The sequence below is a fragment of the Malus sylvestris genome, chromosome 17, assembly GCF_916048215.2.
Source record: "Malus sylvestris chromosome 17, drMalSylv7.2, whole genome shotgun sequence".
In the NCBI taxonomy this organism is placed as follows: domain Eukaryota; kingdom Viridiplantae; phylum Streptophyta; class Magnoliopsida; order Rosales; family Rosaceae; genus Malus; species Malus sylvestris.
Window position 1 is genome coordinate 23,570,293 of NC_062276.1, and position 21,215 is coordinate 23,591,507.

Below are 21,215 nucleotides of genomic sequence, written 5' to 3' on the forward strand. Positions count from 1 at the left end.
TATAAACACATGGTGAGGATATGACTAGGAAAGTAATATCGGTTATATTTTAATTAGAACCACTGTAACTTACTCAAAAGACGGTCATTATGTCACTCAGTACTATGGTCTGGTGGTATTCTTCTTTACTTGAAAGTGAGAGGTCTTAGGTTCGAATCTTATGGATGGCGAATTCAATACCAAATTAGGTTGCCCATTGTGTAGCTTAGCCGAACTCCCTCTCCCCTTAATGTAAAATATATCGTTGTACTATAAAAAACTAAAATAAAAGACGGTCATTAGTGGCAGAGTAGACGGTAGATCGTTCATGATCGGCCAGCAAGGTATGCTTGTGCATGCAACATATTAATACTTGTAATTTCACCAAATTGAAGTCAAACGAAAGCATTGCAACATGTTGCGGCTTAAAATAAAATTTAAAAAAAAAAAAAAAGGAAAGTTTGTTAAGAGTCAACTTGTTAGTTCATCATTCAGTCTCGCTTCTGCGTAAAAATAGCATCAGAATATTCAGGACACCTTTGGATCAGGTTCAAACCTGGACAATTTTTCAAGCCATTCCCATACGTCAGGGCGGCGTTTACAAATTAGTGCTGTTAGCATCGAAGTGTTGTTTTACGCTAGAATGTTAAGAGATTTTGTGTGTTTATAACATCAAATTTTAGTGATGCGTCAACAAAATAAGATGGAAGGATTGAGTGAATAGACAAGTATCTTGGAATTAAAAAAAATAGAGAAAACCTTTAAAGTTGAATTGATAATAATGTGAAGATTCTGAATAACAACTCCAAGATAAGCCTTATATAGGTATCAAAACCTAATCTAGCAGTAATTGGAAATCAAGTGAATAAAGGAATTAAAAAATTTTAAAAAAAATGGAGAAATGGAAGCCTAATCTGTATGGGAGAAGGAAAAATAAAATTACCCAAAACTCAAACTTCGCAAAACTATTCAAGCAACTTGAATTTTCCAACAATAAGCCTTTCCATATTTTATCACAAAATACTTTATGCTTGAACGTGAATTTCCTTTCTTGCGTCATCTCTTGCAAATGCTCGACCATTTCATTTTCTTTAACTTTATCCACTTTAATCGACCCCCATCTTGTCCTACATCATTTAGGTAGGATGCCATTATTTGATTACAAGACCGTGTGTACAAGGAATCATATATATGGAAGTTTTGGAAACAATGAGCTTCCGTTCCATACAGATGCCGTTATTTGGTCGCAAAACAATGTGCATTTTTGGTTTATAAAGTTTTTTTTATAGGAGAAATGGTAGTGCCATGGATTTATAAAGCATTTTGTTTTGCAATTGGATATGTGGTTTTCATATAGCATTTTGTTTTGAAATTAAATACGGGTAGGTTTTCTCTTAGTGTAGATAATATCGTTTGTTCGAAAGAAAAAAAGTGTGAAGGCTAACAATATGTCAATATAACTAGATGTGAGACTGTCTTGAAAATAAAATACTATCATTTCGGTCTTGCTTATACATACAAGAGAGACTATCATGTTACAAGTTTAGTGAAGGAGTGACGTCTTTTGCAGTTATCAGAAAATGCTGCAAGGTTTTGTCCTAGTGAGCGTTATCTTTCCGATTGGTTGGATGTGGTTATGTGGGTAGATTTTGTATTGTCTTTCTGTTGCATTTTTTTGTTTGTTTAAGAAAATTGTAGTAATATTCATTTAAAAAAAAAGGATGTCTTTTTGTTGCATTTGAAAGTACTAGAACAGTTTACATGTTCGTTTATATCAGAGCATAGGATTGAAACAGACTTGCAATCCTATTAGCAGCAACAGAATATAAAATCAACTGGCAACACATAGTACACACCCTTGTAGGATACGAGGCAAAACCCACCACTATGAAAATCTTCCAGCACTTTGCTAGGCAGAAAACAATCCACTATAAGTCAAACAAATACAAAATGGACATGACATAAACTAGATCTTACTAGACACGTACTAGAAGGCAGTTTCATCCTCCGCAGCCTTGCTACTTGAGTACAAAACTTGCTTTCCGCGTATGAAAGTCGCACGATAGTGGTCACACTTGTTGATCACTCCAACACAAACTTTGCACAATACTTCTCCAACGCATAAGAGATCCGCGATCACGCAACATGAATGATATAAATGATTTAACCCAATAAATCAATTACGAGAATCACTAGAAGCATTCTCATATTGATATTAAAATTAAAGCACAACGTAGACCATGAATGATTTCTCAATTTTTCTCTAAAAAAACCTCTTTGCAATGTTATGCTCTCAGTCTCCACGCAAATTTGCGGCGGCCTTAATGCGCGCGCGAACACTCGTATATTTATGTTGCCTCTTATTTTAACCTAGCATGCGGCTACAATACCAATGGGTTGAACTAACCTAATCAATAAAGCTTTATCAAATAAACACATTACAATTCACCAATTTAAAAGCTACAGCCCATTGTATTTAGCAACATTAGTTAATCAACATTTAACCTTCAACTAATAATCGACCTAGTCTATATGCATGCACATGACAAACTTACCTGAAGCAATGTCTCTGGTTTTGCTTGACGCTTTTGAGATCAAAATCCGGAGATATTTAGACTCAACAATTACATATAAAAATCAATACTAGTCTAAGAAAAATACAAACACGTGCATTTTGTTAAAAATTACCAATTTTTCACACTAGCTAACATTGTAATCATGAAATTATATTCCTCGTGAATGATGTTCTTCGTTTTATTTGATTAATGAAATATTATTGCCTTAAAAAAAAGTTTACAAGTTTACTATCGTCTATCCAGGATCATTAATATAAGGGCTATAAATTCCCTTCACATGGCTATGTATTTGTGGCCTAAACGCCGTAGTGCGACAAACTCGTTTCGATAAAGTCCTCAGATTACACAATGTGTGTCTCCACATCTTTGTGTGTCTGTATAAATATTAGATAATCTGCTTTATGTGTAGTGTTCATCTCAGTAGGTAACACGTAATGTTTGTCTCTACATCGTTCACCTCATTGATTGCATGGTCCATTCATCATGATCCATATAGTATATATTAGTATCCAAGTATTAACTGATTAATAATTAAGTTAATATTACACTAGCTATCGGTTTGGACTTAATTCATAATTTTATGTTTTATATTTTCATCCAAATAAAATCCTTACTAGCTCACCCAAACTGAAATTGTTTAGTCATTTAATATGATGGCCATCAACATGTCCTTGTTTATGGACAACGTTGTATTTGTCCATTTGTTTGGTTACAGGCTGATTATTTGACGGGAATTTTTATAAGATTAATATTTTAATGATGACCTAAAATGTCATTGATTTAGATCATTAAATATTGTGAAATCGGCCAGTTTAATGTCGTATTAACTTATTAACTTATTAGCGCCATATTACCTTATTATTTGATCAGCAATGAGCACTACAACAATTCATGTGCCACTTAGTACTACAGTCTAATGGTATTCTTTGCATTTGTAAATGAGAAGTCTTAGGTTCGATTCTCATCAAAGGTTAATTCGAACTACATTATTGCTAGCCCATTATAAGGCTTAGTCTACACCCCCACCTACACTCAAATTTAATTCACTTAGTTGTCTAATGGTTACCTCTCACGATTCAATCATGCATGTTGGTTTTACGATCACATCAAACAATTGAAGGCTTGATGCCGACAATTACATATATTTATACAATATGTTAATCACTGATGCAATTTCAACACTATATTTCGAACAATAATTACATAACGACAACAAAATCAATAGCAAGAGTTCATTAGTTTTGATTGATCCACTAAATTATACAAGTAATATTGGCATGGAGAAATTAAACTGGACTGGCACTTGAGATGAATACTGTCTAGACATTTTGTCAATAGTGATAATACACAAAGTAATCTTCCATAAACATGTACTTATTAGGAGAAAAAAAATATATGGAATTAGGATCACACAAAAAATGGATGAGTACGTTTGTGAGACCATTATAATCTCTCCGGACTTATGTATTCACACTATTTAGTTGTTAATTTATGTTGTTTAACTAAACTTTTAGCGTGAATAATTGTTAATTGTTAATTAATTGTTGTATTTTTTGTGCCGATTGACAAATATTTAAAGTGTAAATGAGAGGAGAGGAGATCAATTTCATGTCCAGGTTTAACTGTCCCTTGTTTATTAACTTTTGGTGGGCAAAGCTGCTGCAATTCAAAGAACACATTGTTTTTACTCAATATAATAATAACAATTTTTTTTTTTGAAATAAGTACGATATTCATTGCAAATCAAATTGAACACGTACAAACTGAGGATAGTGTGCATAATGGGTCTCAATAAAAACTTTGTCGGGGCTTTCAACCTGGTCTAAGGAAAAGAGTGTCCAACATTACAGAAGAAACCTATCCTCATAAGACAATGCATTAAATCATAAACTTTCTTCAAACAAAATATCCCTAATCAAATCAGGAGGTTCCTCAAACCATAAGAAAGATTGGCTATTACCCACCCCCATACGAGCAAGGTGGTGTGCAGCAAAATTGCCCTCCCTCGGCACATGGGTGACCATTCACTAAGGAAACAACTGAAGAAGAAATCAAAGTTCATTTATTAAAGGTCCCATCAACGAGCAATCATCATCATGGCAGCCAGAGCCAAACTAGAATCACCCTCGAAAATGATATTGGACCCACTTGGACAACACTCTTGGACCAACAACACCGCTTGACGAGCAACAAACAGCTCAGCCTCGAACGCAGAATTTATTCGCCCACTAAATCCGGCTGCAACTGTTGTGAGACCTCCCTCATGATCTCGCAGAACAACCCCAAAGCCACCTTGCATTTCGTTTTGAGCCCAAGCGCCGTCAAAATTGCATTTGACCCAGCCAACACCGAGGCTTACTCCACTGTATAACAAGGCAAGTGGATTTCTTCGAAACCAGCTTGTGCCATTTTTGAAACTCCTACAACCAACATTCTGACCAAACTACCACTACCTGCGGCAACAACCCAGTTCTGATCCACACCACATCATTCCTGTTTTTCCACAGCATCCAAATGATCATTAAACATAGCTCGAAGACTGAGGAGGAAGAACGGCTAACAGTGGTCAACAACCACTACAGAAACTCTTGCCTCTCTCCATTGACAGCTCACAACCCCAGACCACCAAACGACGTAGCCTTTGCCAAGCTACAATCCCTCAACACGTGTTCTGTCGACTCATCAGATGATCCACAAAACACACAGTGATTCTCCACATTCACTTTTCTTTTAACAAATTGGACTTTGTAGGGAGAGCATCTAAGCATGCCCTCCGGGCACAAATTTTAACTTTCCCTGGTACACAAGCATTCCATATCTTCCTCCATAGCCTATCACGTTTGTCATCCGATGAAAAGGCAGAAGCACTCACACCATCCCCGCCCGCAAAGACAATTTCCCTAACAACAAGATAAGCACTCCGCACCGAGAACTTTCCATGACGCTCATAGTGCCAAACTCGTCGATCTTCAACTGTCCGGAAGCTTAACGGAATATTTAAAATTCGGTTCACCTCCTCCTGAGAGAATAACTGTTGTAGCAACTCAACATTCCAAACCCATGATTGTGACACTATAAGCTTGTCCACCGTAGCCTCTGTATCCCAATTCACCGGCGGAGGACTTAATACTTTAAAATAAGACTCTCTCGGCAACCAGTTGTTATGCCAAATCTTGATATTCACCCCATCCCCCACTTGCCAACGATGCCCATTGAGTATCACCTGCCTTGCAGCCACAATACTTCTCCATACATATGACCCATTGACATTAATCGGAGTAGTAAGAAACTCAGAAGTAAGGAAATATCGTGCCTTAAACACATGGTATGCGAGGGACTCAGGCTTATGAGTAAATCTCCAAGCTTGTTTTTCCAACAATGCTTGGTTGAATGCATAAAAATCCCTAAATGCCAACCCCCCCTTCGAACTTAGGCTTACACAAGTGCCTCCAATTGAGCCAGTGGATTTTCCTCTTTCTTGGATCACCACTCCACCAAAACCGTGCAATCATAACATTCAATTCTTCACATAACGATTTGGGAAGGAGAAAACATTGCATGGAATACATAAGGAGCGCCTGGGCCACTATCTTTACAAGCATCTCCCTACCCGCACAACTCAACAGGCCCCCCATGCCAACTTTGAAGTTTCTTCCAAAGCCTATCCTTGACATAGGCAAAAGTTTCCTTCTTCGACTTTCGAACAATTATAATAATGATGATGACATTAATTATAATAATAATAAATATACCAACGGTATGTCTAGACTCACATAATAAAATAAATATATGGCTTTTTAGCTAAAATAGTTCTTGAGATTGGCATAACTCATCACTTTGGTTCCGAAGCTTTTCCTTTTTTTTTCAGGAAACGATAGCGTAGTATTTCATTAATCAACACAAACCATTCCAAGGGTGTCATTGGGTACATAACTCCAGTGACCAATAAGTAGATCTGGAGTGATTTAAGCAAATAGACAAATAAGAATAAACCCCAAGTAGACAACCACAAGAGCAAACATACAATCACCAAGAGCACAAATGCTACCAGTACAGATATGTCACAATAAACAATAGCCACAACAGAAAAATACAAACAGCCACAATGGACAATGTTGACATACAAGGCCACACAAAAGTCTACGCGGAAGAGTGAGACCACGTTAAGTCATCGTTGGCAGGCGAGACTCACAAAACACATCACACAATAACGAAGACCAATTTAACCAAAACAAACAGCGCCACCATGGTGCACAAAGGATAGTGAGCAACAAGACCATCCTGGAAAAGGGTTTGTTGTTCAAACTCATTACTAAACAAACTACTCTGAGAAAGAAGCCACAAGGAAGCACTTTCCGATGAAGGTATGAGCCAATCCTAATAGGGTCACTGCACAAAATTGGATAGACCCATCAATGAGACAAAAATAGGTAGCCGAGCTGCAGTGCAATTCCGGGGATAGCACAACTCAGCAAACGACCCACCAAACGAAGTGGAAGTGGCAACGACCCACCAAACTACTCCAAAGATCCGAAATTGACCCAAATCAAGATAAATCCTTGAGAAGGGCATCACCTGGATCTAGGAGGGAGAATCGAAATCACGGGACAGCCGTGCACAAAAAGGTGGGGGAGAAAAAAATGGGATGGAGGAAGCTAATAGCGGCTGGGGGGTTGGCATAGGGAAGGGGGAGGTGAAGCGGAAAGAAAACCCTCATGTAGACTTCTTCTTTTCATTCTCCACGGTTTTTAACATCTAACTAGGGCAGCACGGAGAGGGGGGAAGGAGTGAAAACACGAGGGGAAGGGGGCAATATAGGGAAGGGCAGCGTGAGGTGGTGGGAAGGGATATTGAGGCACAGGATCGAAATGGCAAGGGGTGGAGGATGGCTGGGATGGGGAAAAGGGGGAAGGGAAAAGGAGGAAGAGCTAGGAAAAGGAAAAAATAGGCTGCCACCGGCCCCCAGCCATAGCCAGAGGCCGGCAGCGATGGGGGTACACGGCTAGGGTTTGGCTGAAGGAGAGAGAGAGAGCTAGAGATGGCTAGGGTTTCAAAAGGTCTTAAAAAGCCATTAGTTCCTAAGCTTTAAAAAACGATAAAAGTGGTCATTGAGTTTATGGTCAATCATTTTGGTTATTTCGTGAAAATATCTCTATTAAATTTAGAGTATTTTGTGAAATTAACCCATGCACTTGTTTTTCGTCATTTTTTTATTTTATTTCTTTTAGAGTGATGATTTACTTGAATTTGGTGCCAAATTGTTTTAATGGCTGAAGATTTGATTCTAGCACCAAAATCAACAGCATAGCAGTTTTTGTTGGAGGGAAATGAGAGAGAAGGGTGAAAAAGTAAGTTGTGGGGTTAATTTGACAAAAATACATTCAATTTAACATAAATTTTTCACGGAATGATAAAAATAATTGACATTGAACAAACTCAATGATCACTTCTATTAATTTTAAATCTCAGAAATCAAAATAAAGAATTATAACATAATCACAAAACATTTTGACTAAAAAGCCCAAAAAATAGCAAAGTTTTCCAGATTGTGTGAATCTGCTACATAAGATTGGTTTTTGTGTAAGCAAGACAAGTCACCTCTTATTTATATCTTATTTTAGCAATTCAAGACCCCAAATTTAATTTCAAATGTCAAAGGAGATAAGATCATTTGGTCAAAATGCACGAGGGAAGGCCTTTTTTTTTTCTTTTTCTTTTTATATTTTTGATCAAAGGTGGGGGAGGAATTTCAACTGATTAGGACCTCTTCATAATACAAGCGATGTTATGCTTCAAATAAATTCAAAATACAAAAAAGGTGATACGAACTAAGATAAACTAGGGAATAAATCTGCTCCAAACAATGTTGCTGCATCCACATCTTCAAATTTTACTCAACTTTGAGATGAAAAATTGATAAGAATTACAGCCACTTCAAACATGTATGTAAGTTTGCCCTTCAATCAAAAGAACAAATATTAGTTCATAGAACATATCAATAAGAGCATCTTTATTGGAGATATACAAATTTGATATGTAAAAACCATATTTATATTTCGTTTTACATTTTCGAGAGACGAAATGTGAATTCTACTACAATAGAGATAATATAGATTTGCGATCATATTTACTTAACCTTGAAATTTGTCAATTAATGAACTTTCCGTCCAATAAAAAGTATAAAATGTGTATTTCAAAACAAGGTAATGCTAGGGAGATCAGATTTTGTAAATTAAATTTGCAAACCAAATGATGTGATTGTAAATGATTTGATTATTAATTAAATGTCAGTAATCTGCTTGTTTCTTATTGGTGATAGAACACTTGGTTTGCCATCTAGTTAAAAATTTAATCTCCCTAACATTACCCTTCAAAACATATTACTAATGTCAACAACAGTAATCGCTTGTTGGAGTTTGATTAATATAATATGAAGAGTGGCGTAAGCACATAGCTAATGCAGCATTAAACCCCAACAGAGAAAAGTTGCAAAAAGCTGACTTTTGACTTCTGAAATGGAAGCTTAATCTTCCAATATGACCTTTTGTTTCCGAAATTGAGAGCTCTAGAGCCAAATTCAACCCCAACAAAGCGGAAAACTGACTCTTGACTTCTGAAATGGAAGCTTGATCTTCCATATGACATTCTTTTTCCGGAATTCAGACCTTTCTAGAACAAAATTCGCAACATTAGAACAAATTTAGGTAAATAGTGCTTCTAGAGAACCGTATTTTTGGGCCTTTAGATGAACAATACAAAATGTCTTCGAGTTAGAATGGCTAAAAGTGCTATTACATCACAAAAACGCATTTGGTAGTGCTTGATAGAAGTAGTTAAAAGCGTTTTTTAAAATTTATGGATTGAGCTACAATACTTACAAGTACTTAGTATTAGAGGTTTTTATTTAAACTCTATAGCCTCTTTCTACACCAACCTTAAATTTTAAATATAAATTATCTTTTTTACCCCCATTGCAATGATTACCATCAAATACAAGATGAAATTAATAATAAAACTAAAATTTATCAATAAACCCACACTCAATAATTAAACCATAATATCATGCAGTATTTAATTTTATCCTGCTTCATTTCGGCTAAAACTCTAATAGCTCTCATAGAGAAAACAAACTTTTCTTTTACCGATTGAGGATGATTTTGAAGTTTTGAATCCTCTAATTAAGGTATCAATTAATTTATGCAAAAATGAAAAATAAAAAAATTCAGTTGATTTCAATTTTTTTAGAGTTGAAAAGATGAATTTTTGGGTTTCGTAGTGTATATGGTGGCAAAGCCTCCCCTCCCAAACATTATGAAGGAAATCTTATTATTTCTTCTTTCTATTTTTTTTTTTTTTAATTAGATGTGGAGAAGTATACAGAGGAGTAGCAATGGCATTGAGTAAATGAGGATGGAGCTGGAGAATTTTCCCTTTTCAACCTAATATTCTTTTATTTCCGACCAAAAAAAAACCCTAATATTTTTTCTGGATATATTTTTAACTGATTTGAAGTTTGTTTTAACCTTTTTGCCATTACCACACATCTAGTCTTCTCAACAATAGAAGTGTTCGTCAAGTTCAAGCCATAAAATCCGAAGGGGAAACCAAAAAGAAAAACTATTATTAGTATATGGAAGATTCATAAATAAGTAGAAATTTCACCAAATTATTCAACTTGTCCACAGAACTCGAACTCCACAAAGCTTTCGTTCCCATAAACAAGCAGAAACTTCACCAAATTATTCAATTTGGGTTTTTATTTTCTAAATGGGTGTAAAGATAAATTTACATTTTGAATTGGCTTTGTGAGGGTAATTTAAATAAAAAAATTGGGTTGAAAGAGATTAATTCTTGAATTAAAAATAATATGGGTGTAGAGAGTAAGTTGGATATACAAAAAGGTTATATAAATTCAAATAAAATTTCTCTTAATATTATCATCATTTGACAGTCATAGAGGCATCTAATGACATATTTAATTGTCAAATGGTACTAAGTGCTAGATAGTCATTCTACTAATTTAGAGTGTTTTGTAGGAAGTACTTATGATTTAGTAACGGTATATTTTAGAAAATCATATTGTACTTATAAATAGTCATTATCCTATTTTAGAGTGCTTTTTAGGAACTACTTATGATTTAGCAATGTTATTACTTCCTATAAAAGCACTCTAACATAGGAGAATGACTGCACGGCCGGGACTTAGTGATTCTAGTGATTGAACTCAACTATACAACTCATATAATTTAGCAAGTGCGTGAAGATAATAGTGATTCTAGTGAATGATTTTTCCTTTTGATGGGGATTAAATCGGAGTAGGCATAAAAGAAACTTATCCCGTCCAGTCATACGATTTTGTGATGAAAAAATATTTTTCCATCTTGATAGTGGATAAATTCTCTTTATTTACTCTTTTAGCGTCTCCTAAATATGACGAGTTATCTAATTTAAAACCAAACGAGACTTGTTTTTTGTGACGCCATTAAAATTAAGCATTGGAACCACAGTCCACAGACTGAATGTCCAATGTTCATTAAACATGCATTAAGCTCTACAAGTTAGATCACCTTTCCTTACTTTCCTAAACTGCGTGGTTGATCATATCATGTCCCATCACAAAATATCAAAACCTTTGCTGCCATTTTTGTTAGCAGCTCCAAGTTAGAGGGGCAAGACGAAATGTAAACAACTTCGTGGGCACCGACAAAATTACCAAATTACCCTTCCATACGCGTTACGAAAACCCCATAAAAGTATGAAACAAATGGCATTTGAAGATAAAAAGGGTAACGAGTATGACTCTTCATATGTTGATCGTCATGGAGTAAGGTTGTACCAAAAGGCAGCCATGGTTACTCCTACAATAATAATCTTTCCAGTTTACTCATAAGACAGGGCATCCGCTTCGACAAATACTTCTTTAAACGAAAAAAAGTTTGCAGGGATGGAGCGAATAAGAATCGCCATTACATATCTCAAATCTTGTATTCTTAAGTGATCGGCCATGTCAATGCAAAGCTGCCAGCTCGACAAGCTCTTTGTATTCGTCAGAGACGAATGACTTCACCTTCAGAGGACCTCTTCCATTATCCTTTTCTGGAGAGGCGTACTTAATCCCAATTACTGTAACCAAACCTGCAACATCCAGTATGAGTATGATTAACTTGTTTTGCTCGTGGATTTCTTATGTGTAATAGAAAGTGAAACGGCAATCAGATACACGCGAGAGGGCTAGTAATTATAAAAATGAAAGCAAAGAGCATTTTGACTGTCAAAACAAAATACTCACTGTCGTGTATACGTCCATATAACAGCCGCTCCCCTTTCCAATACTCCAAGGGTCTTGTCTTGATCCTCGTGCTTCGCCTTACACCAGATTGCCACGTTGTACCAGCCCCTAAGAAGTTGATATTCAAACGGAAAATGAATATTAACAATAGCAGTAAAGAAGCAGCAGCAGAAGTGGATATTTGTATGTTGGCACATATGCACGAGTACACACCTGCTAGACTTTTCCTTCTAGAAACTTCTCTGCTCTTCCGTTTTATCCGTGGGCGTGAGTTTTCTTTGATCTGTATATTTTCATTCAGAGCGCTGCTTGTATTCTCCATAGTTGAGTCTGCCACGTTAAGTTCAGGCTCCTCACCAGCCACTGCTTCCTCATGTTTGTCTTCCACCTGGGTCTTGTCATAATACATCGGAAAATCAGCAAATGTTTACAACTCCAAAAATAAATATAAACAAGCCAAAAGGGCAAACAGACCTCGTCCCCATCATTAGCCACATTGTCCCTATTATCAGTATCAGCATCAGGGTGCATATTGTCATTCAGAGTGTTGCCTGCCTTTCCTAAAGTTGAATCTGCCACATTCAGTACAGGCTCCGCACTAGCCACTGCTTCCTCATGTTCATTTTCGACCTGTATCTTGTCACAAAGCATCACAAAATCAGAAAAAATGTACAATTCCATAAACAAAAAATGTAAAAAAAAAAGAAGCCAAAAGGTCAACAGACCTCATCCCCGTCATTGTCTCCCTTGTCCCCATTGTCCCAAGCATCCGTATTGGCACCAGGGCTATGTGATGTATCATTTATAACCCTTTTATGCATGTTACTCCCTCCAATGTTATCCTCAAGGCCAACATGAGATCCACTTGAGCCAAAATCAATTCTCGCATCATGTTTACTTGAATCTTCACTCACAGATCTTTTCGATGCATAACTGAATTCGTTAAGATCCACATCAGATGAACCACCTATCACTGCAACTTCAATACTGTCTTGTTCAATGAAAGGGGACTTCAACGCATTAGAAACGGTAATCTGCTCTCTCATGTCAACCAGCTCAGATTGTTTGTTTCGGTTCTCAACTGATGAAGGATTTGGCACTGGCAACTGATCGATACCATGAGCTGAAAATGGATCGCTTGATGGACTTGAATGTAAAATTCTCTTATGCAAATCCAGAATTGAAGTAAAAGGGCTTTTTGGTGGTTTTGGAGATGCAAAATGAATAGACCCTTCTGCCCGCTTTCTATGCTTCACACCTGTTGAACTGATTAACCCTTTTAACAAATTATCTATGTCTGTCAAACAGTCACCCTTAGGGATACCTTGCAATTCTGGGACGTCAGATTTCTCTGGTTCAATTGGTTTCATCCTCAAACACTTCTGTACATGAGTGACCGCCCCATCACCTTCTAGACATTCAGTACTTAGAGACAGCAGTTCATCAAAATCTCCAACATTCACTTCCTCAGCTAATGAACCTGTAACGGTCACAGTTATCATGCCCCTAGGAATGAATAATAAGGGGATGGGAAGTGAAAAATGTATGTATATGCATACTACGCAAAGATCTTTCTTGATCTACGGTAGATATTAAAAGACCTTTTTAACAGGATTTTCTTACCAGCTAAATCCATCTCCTCCCATGCAACATTTTCGTTAGGTTTTATTCGTGTGCTATGATTCAGTGGACTACCATTCTCACCACTTTCAAAATCCATCAGCGGATAGGAATGCTTGTGCTTAGCCCGCTTTCTGCATCATAAAAAACAATGCTATCTTAATCCCAAAAAAAAAAAAGAAAAAAGCATGCTATATACTAATGCAGGCATAATGAACAAATAGATGAAAAAATTTACCTTATGGCCATTAAATAAAATTTATTATTACCTCAGAATCGATGGCCGACGGGTCCGTTTAATTGGGGATGGATTGTGCTTGTATGCATCCAATATAGCACCACCCTTCAATTTCTCTAATTCTTTTTTAGCATCTGTGTAAGAATCAAAAAGCAATAAATTTTACAGTTCGACTAGGATTTGCAAAGATTACGAAATACAACCGGGGTGAAACTTACTCTCATATTTTTCAAGTTCCTTGAACAATTCTTCTGGGTCTGTATATTTTTGGGCATCAAAAGGTGGTAGCAAGCTCGTATCATGTTGACTGCACGTAACAAACATCAACCTCTATCTGTAAAAGAGGTAAAAGTACTTCTTAATAAAATGAAGCATCAACCATATGCTTTACCTGGAATCAGGCATCATAGAAAACCGAGCACGTTTAAGACCCAAGGCTGGTCTTCTCTGTCGGGGACTTTCCGCAGCCTTTCCGGGAACAACTTTATTTTTCTGTTTCAATGCCTGTCGATTACCAGGCTCCAGAATTTCTGAAGTACCACTTACAATGTTTTCCACTTGATCTTTAGGTTTACTTGGACTATGTTGTGAGGCCTGAAAAAAGCACCGTAAGAATTAACTTTTATTTCTTCTGTGATTGAAATGCAGTGTACAAGTGATTGCATTACATGTATAACATCAATTACATATAAATAGGTTTTATTGAAGACAAAAATTAACCCTATAACGAGAACATACTAATAGAGTCTGTTCCCCACTGTATGCGAGATGTTAAGGTATAAATTCACCTTTTTAAATTTAGCAAACCTAATCATAAATAAAAAGATAACAACAACAACAACAACAAAGCCTTTTCCCACTAAGTGGGGTCGGCTATATGAATCCCAGAACGCCATTGCGCTCGGTTTTATAAATGAATCATAAATAAAAAGATAAATAAAAAAAATAGTATGCTGTGGGCTTTCCCAAGATTAAAATTGCCAAAGCTATGAAACAATTTTCAGACTACCCAATTACAAGGTTCAAACAAATTGTCAAAAAACCCACATTAATATGCTTTTATCTACTTGTCATTCGTTTTCCCAGTTATAAATTTAAGGAATAAATATACTGGAAAAGGTAGCATGTTAAGAAGAACAATATTAACCTAAGATAAACTGAGGCTAAGCAGAAATAAAAGTAAACCAAAAATTTTTATTTGATATAGTAGAATAAGTAAGCGGGTCAAAAATGAGAAGGAGATTGTGTGAGTAAGTACCATTGGCTTGAGTCGGATATGGATAGCTTGCTGATCTGCAACCAATGCAGCACCACCCCTGAAATTCTCTTTTCCATTTCTAGCGTCTGTGCACCAATCAGAAAGCATTAAAATTACAGTTGCACAAGGGTTTGTATTAAAAATTCAGGAACACAGAGGGAGTGCAACTTACTCTCAAGCCCATTGATGTCAAAAGGCAGTAGCAAACTCATATTAGGTTGACTGCAAAATGAATATAATAAAATATCAACCTGTATCTATAAAAAGTACTTAAGGAAATGAAAGCACCAGCCATACACTTTACCTAGCCTTTTCAGGAACACCTTCACTTTTCTGTTTTGTTGCTTGTGGATTACCAGACTTCAGAGTTTTTGAAGTATCACTTAAAATGTTTTTTACCTGATCTACAAGTTTAACTTGTGAGGCCTGAAAAAGCACCAGAAAGAATTAACTATGAATGCTTTCCACCCACTGATAGAATTCCATTGTGCAAGAGATCAGATACAGAAAGACTTCATTTGAGACGAAACTTGAACCCAAAAAATTACATTGAGAACATACTTATAGAACCAGTTTTGCATTATACAAAGCTATAAGTTCAGTAATAAAAAATTAATTGGTTCTCAGTATGCTTCTTGAATTTTAACAAAAGCAATCATAAAATAAAATAAATAATATTATGAGCTTTCCAAGGTATCCCAAAAACTGAAAAGAAAATCAAACTCGGGTAAGATTTTCAGCTTCTCAAATTCCAATTCAAAACAAAGTGCCAAAAATATATTTATACATTTTCCATTAGTTTTCTCAGCAACCAACAGAAATATAGGCTTCAATTAAGCACCCACACCAAAATAGTCAAACTGAGCTCAATCAACTAGATAATAAAAACAAAATACAAGATTCCAAACAAAAATGAAATTACTAATCCTACACTTTCTGGGTCATAAATTTAAAAAAATAAAAAAACCTTGCAACAAAATTTCGAAAAATTAAAGAAAACAATATTTACCCGATATAAAGTAACAAACTTACAGTAAGCAGAAATTTCATTAAACTGGAAACATTTCACCCAAAATAAAAATTGAATTAAAATTTATATTTTGGAGGGTAGAGTAGTGTTAGCAAGTACCGTGGAGTTGAACTGGGAATGGATGGCTTGGAGGTCGCGGTCGAAATCAAATGGAATGGAAGTTGAACTGTCTGGAATAGCCTTGCAGCTCTGGTGGAAGAGGGCGAGGCCTGTGAAACCCTGCAGCGGATCCACTGGATCGGAGTTCCAAGCGTCATTCATCTTTTCCCTCTCACATTTCAATTTTCCGAAAGGAGAGCCCTATGAGAAATAAAGAGACAAAATACAGGGGTTTAGGGCTTGTTTTGGGTAATTTAATTAAATGGCATTTTGCTACACCAGCAATAATCAAAGCCATAACACTCCACCACAAATTAACTTTAAACAAACTAAGCAGCTAAATCCTACAAAGTTCTTAATTAAAATTTACCAAATCCTTAAACCCGAGCTCTCAGAAACCCTAAACCCTTGTAATTGTGGTCGAAATTAACAATTTATTTCGCTTCTAATACTAAGTGAACACAAATTACAGCAAATACCCAGAATAAATAGCAAGAATTGATTTCAGAAATGGGAAAAAAAAACTTAGTAAAAAAATAGAAAACAAAAGTGCAAACAAGCTGCGTACCTAAACACCATTTCAGATCTGTTTATCCTCTTCGAAAAGATCGATCGATTCCAGAGAGAAGGAGAGAGGAGGAGGGAGACGACGGAGGCCAGAGGAGGGCGACGACGGAGGCGAGAGGAGGAAAACGACGGAGGAGATTTACCGTCTGTGTCGTTCTCGAGGGGTCTGCGAGACGGAAGAGGCGAGGAGGATTTGAGTTTTGAAATTTTGAGAGATTGACATCGTTTTGGATCTTGAGCGGGAGTTGCATCGGAGGTATGAATCTCGTGTCCCGCTTTCATCTGTCTCCTCCATATCACTTGCTTCCGTTGATGACACCTGTCCCGACGTAACAGAAACATTTAGACTGTTGAACGTGTCACCACACGAGCATGGTACAGGGAGGGGACAGCGAAAAAGAGGACAGTGAACTTTTAACCCTTGTACTTTATTATTTTGCAGATGTGCCCTTCAAGTTATGCGTTTTGACCGTGCGCTCCTCACTAGAGGCCACCACTCGGCCACGCCACCCCTCTTTGGCAGGAGAAAGCAGCTGAGGAAAATCGAAGCAAAACCCAATTTCTGTACGGAATTGGAAGCAATTCCAGGGCCCCCAAGTGAAAGAGAAGCCAACGGTTCTCCAATTACTCTCTTCCTGCAACTAGGGTTTTAACTTTCTCCCAATTTCATCTCTCTCTCTCTCTGTATTTTGATTTGATTTGGGAATTCTGATTGATTTGCTGCTGTCTCTTACTGCATGAACTGTCATGATTGTAACTTTTATACTTAATTGTTATTTTAATTTTTTGAATTATATTTGTTGGCCTGTGATGGTATAAATATCACATGAACATGTTACCAATTATAGGTATATATATATATATTATCACGGTGGAGCTTGTGGAAACTGTGATGTTTTTCCATTATCCTAACTGGGTTGCTGTCAATTTTGTATAGCTGTTGATTGGAAGCAATTTGGGGGTTTAAATTGCTTGTAAAAATGTCTCATTCGAAAGGGAGCCAGGGTAATGGTTCTGATAAGGCCGGGAAGCGAAGCCTTCCTTCGTGGATTAGTTCAAGAGACAATGAGAGTGAGTCTCCTGAAAAGAAATTAACTGGGGCTGCTGAAGGTGAAGAAAGCAATGAGGAAGGAAAGCCAGGGGTAGCCAGGGGACGCGGGGGTACGCCTTCTAAGGACATCAAGAAATCTTCTGCATCCAGTTCCGGAACTGCAAACTTTTCCAAACTCATGGTACTAGATAGTGTGGAATAATGAGATTTATCAAGCTGCATTGTTCTGTTTGTCTTTTGACTTGACAATGTGAGGGTAATATCATAACTCTTATGTGACCAGGAAGGAGTAGTGTTTGTGCTGTCTGGGTTTGTTAATCCTGAGCGCAGCAATTTGCGGTCACAGGCTTTGGAAATGGGAGCGGAATATCAGCCTGACTGGAGTTCAGATTGCACTCTCTTAGTTTGTGCATTTCCAAACACCCCAAAGTTTCGACAAGTTGAGGCAGATTGTGGAACTATAGTTTCAAAGGTTTCTAATTTTTCTTTCAAAAATAGATTATTGACTTGTGTGTTGTATGCATTTTTTATTCTGTATAAATGCATTCTTTTTAGTCAATTGAGATGGTTTGTTATTTAAGGCAGGCTACAATAAATTAAGAGATTATTTCGTATTTCATAAAGCCAAACTAAAGTAAAACTTCTATGGTATATGAGATGCACTGATTATTTATTTCTGTAGTATTAATATCTTGTCCAAAATGATAATTTGTCTTCAGCCATTGACTGGTTTTGTTGGTTCTTCTTTGTTTCCGCAAGCTGCACTAAAGTCACTACTTGCTCAGTTCTGTTGGTATAGATTCATTAGCTTGTCATATGCGCTCTTATACTAAATACAAGTCCATTTCACGAGAATAGAGCAAATTAATTTTCTATAATCACACTCAATGCTGATGCTTCAGCAATTGTTATCTGAATGATAATTTATACTTTGTGGTTATTTAAAGGTGTCAATTTTGTTCATATTAGGATTGGATATCAGAATGTTACGCCCACAAGAAGCTTGTCGATATTGAAAGTTACCTTATGAATGCTGGAAAACCCTGGCGTAAAAGCAGTGTTTCCCATCAAAACAGCCAAGGTGTAAGAATGTTTAGTGGAATTCTAACTTTTTGAGCAAGAATATCTGCTAGGTTTGATAATTCTGTACAACAAAAAGTATTCTTGTCTTAATATTTAATTTATTTTTAATTTAATTTTAATTTGTTACTACAGTTTTAATACCTCATGTTGAGTTTAATTTTTCAAAAACTCAGTTAGGATAATTTAGTTGGTCACTATTTGGTCTTAGATTCATATTGTTGTTGCATTTATAGCTAATCAATGCTCTAGTGACTGTCTGCAGACAAAAAAGTATCCCGACCTAGTAAATCTAAGAAGCAAGATGGAGAAACACCATTGAAACCAACTGCCCCAGCAACTTCAAAGGTATGTCTTGACTAGTTTAATGATAAAATGTGTCTGATTTTACTTTTTCAATTTTTTGTAGTTTTGATGCCAGTGGACATTTAATATACCAATGTCGGTTTCTTGTGTATATATGTGGCAGATAAAAGCTTCTAATACTGTTAAAGAGTGCTTTTCTCCTTCTAAAGTGAAGAAGTGGGCAGTTGATGATTTGAATAAGACAATATCGTGGCTGGAGAGTCAAGAAGAAAAGGTTATTGGCATTCTACTATTTGTGTGTGTGTGTTAGCACATGTTTGTTTTTACAGCCACTGAATTTTGCGGACTCACAATTGTCATTTATAGATGTCCATCTTAGAAATAACGTCTTCTCTCGACCCACTGATAGAGTAGTGGTTGAGAGGTGTAGGATATTTATTAATTTATTTTCCTCTTTCAATTGTATACGAGACTTTCCTGATGTTCTGGATAAATCTGATCTTTATTCTGTTCTTCTACCTCTTACAGCCAGAGCCAGATGAGATAAAGCAAATAGCAGCTGAAGGGATTTTAACTTGTTTACAAGATGCAATAGAATTTCTTGAACAAAAACAGGTATCCCTACAGAAACTCACTTTGTCCTTTTGAACTAGTGCTAAACTTTTTTCTTGTATACTTCAGTCCCTTCCCCCTCCACCCACTCGTGTGGAAATAGAAAGGGAATAGGAAATTAATTTAGAACCAGTGTCGGAGGTACATGGAAAGTGAACATGTAATTTGGGGGTTTGGATCCTGCCAGAAACACATATCAAATTGTTTCCCTTCGCCATTTGTAGGCAGTGACATCTTTGTTGAATCACATTATCTGATATTGAAACAATCAATGAGGTATTCATTTTACGAATTTTGATCTCCGTATGCACAACAATCGTTTTTAATTTCACAAGAGTGACAAATACTTCATATATTTTCTCTCTAATATATATGACTTTTACAATGGTGATCACTATCCTATATTTTCTTGATTAAAACCAATCACAAGTTCCTTATACCTTTCTTTTTTTAGCCCACTATGTCTGCATTTATTTTGTAAAGACAGCTTGTGCTCATGTATACATAATTTGGGCCATGCTCGATTCAGTCCACTGAAAATGGGAAAACCATTAAACAGGGACATTTTTTTTCTTTAAATATGGGATCCATAGGAATTGACTTGATCATTAGATCATTCAAAGCTGGGCACACTCACATTCGGCATTTCTGCTTTTCCTGAAACTGACTCTTGTTAGCCTTGTTAGAGCTTGAACTTGACAACATCCTGGTTGAAATAGGATTTGCGGTCATCCTGTTACATGATGATTGATCTTATTAAGAAGTGACAATACTATATCGTTTAATTTCTTCAACAGATACCCATTGATTCTTTCCAATATTCCGTTGCAAGTTCAATGATGGCATTTGTGACTAGATAAAACAATGTTGCTTCATCCTCGAATCCAATTTCTGTTTGATGAATTTGTTTGTGCTTCGCAGGATGTCCGGAAAATAACTGAGCAGTGGAATTTCATCCCTCGTGTAGTCGAAGAGTTGGCAAAGCTCGAGGGCATCGGAAATAACTCTGCGGCAGTATCCAAGGAAGATCTCTGCAAACAGGCTGTGGACTGTAAACAAATTTACGAGGCGGAACTTAATGGTTTTGGTGATGAGTCCTCAAAGAAAAAACCAAAGGTGGAAAGACAAGAGAGGAACACTGGGAAAACTGAAGGTATATGCAGTGGTGCAGCAGGATACGACAGTGATGATACAATTGAGATGACAGAGGAGGAAATAGACCATGCATATAATAATGTAGCTTCTAAGATCGCTAATGCTGTTTAAACCATCTCTGATGTAGATGAATAACTGTAAAGTTTTCGCAAATTTTTCTTAAGGGATGGATCTTTTCTTACGCGTGCATAAAATGCTTTGAAGAAATTTGTATTATATTGTGTGGTTGAAGCACAAAACCGTTAACTTAGGTTGTGTTTGGAAAATGCTTTTAAAATGACTGAAATCGTTTTTAATGAAAGTGTTTTTGGAACCAATCTTAGTAAAAATGCAAGTAAATCTTAAAAAGCACTTG

The 21,215-nt window shown here is 36.5% G+C and overlaps 2 protein-coding genes across 6 annotated transcripts; one reads left to right on the plus strand and one right to left on the minus strand.

Annotated features, from left to right (window-relative positions):
• Positions 1 to 11,325: 11,325 nt before the first annotated feature.
• Positions 11,326 to 16,883, minus strand: LOC126610187 (centromere protein C). Of its 4 annotated transcripts, none has more exons than XM_050278180.1 (14): positions 16,658 to 16,883; positions 16,090 to 16,290; positions 15,265 to 15,386; positions 15,133 to 15,182; positions 14,961 to 15,046; positions 14,094 to 14,296; positions 13,921 to 14,009; positions 13,734 to 13,836; positions 13,468 to 13,598; positions 12,570 to 13,324; positions 12,319 to 12,480; positions 12,058 to 12,232; positions 11,845 to 11,952; positions 11,326 to 11,690 (listed from the first exon to the last, which is right to left on the minus strand). In XM_050278180.1, exons 2-14 carry the CDS (start codon positions 16,249 to 16,251, stop codon positions 11,563 to 11,565), a joined length of 2,274 nt encoding a protein of 757 aa, XP_050134137.1. In that variant the 5' UTR covers positions 16,252 to 16,290; positions 16,658 to 16,883; the 3' UTR covers positions 11,326 to 11,562. The 4 variants fall into 4 exon arrangements, with proteins under 4 accessions (XP_050134137.1, XP_050134135.1, XP_050134138.1 ...); XM_050278178.1 differs by having other exon boundaries at positions 12,058 to 12,238; positions 16,658 to 16,882; XM_050278181.1 differs by having other exon boundaries at positions 12,319 to 12,474; positions 16,658 to 16,881.
• A 241-nt stretch (positions 16,884 to 17,124) lies between these two features.
• LOC126610190 (DNA-repair protein XRCC1) lies at positions 17,125 to 21,041 on the plus strand. 2 transcript variants are annotated; one of them, XM_050278186.1, is made up of 8 exons: positions 17,125 to 17,271; positions 17,594 to 17,888; positions 17,991 to 18,179; positions 18,677 to 18,788; positions 19,053 to 19,135; positions 19,257 to 19,367; positions 19,622 to 19,708; positions 20,627 to 21,041. In XM_050278186.1, the coding sequence occupies exons 2-8, from the start codon at positions 17,637 to 17,639 to the stop codon at positions 20,969 to 20,971; spliced, it is 1,179 nt and encodes a 392-aa protein (XP_050134143.1). In that variant the 5' UTR covers positions 17,125 to 17,271; positions 17,594 to 17,636; the 3' UTR covers positions 20,972 to 21,041. The 2 variants fall into 2 exon arrangements, with proteins under 2 accessions (XP_050134143.1, XP_050134142.1); XM_050278185.1 differs by having other exon boundaries at positions 17,128 to 17,302.
• The last annotated feature ends 174 nt before the right edge of the window (positions 21,042 to 21,215 follow it).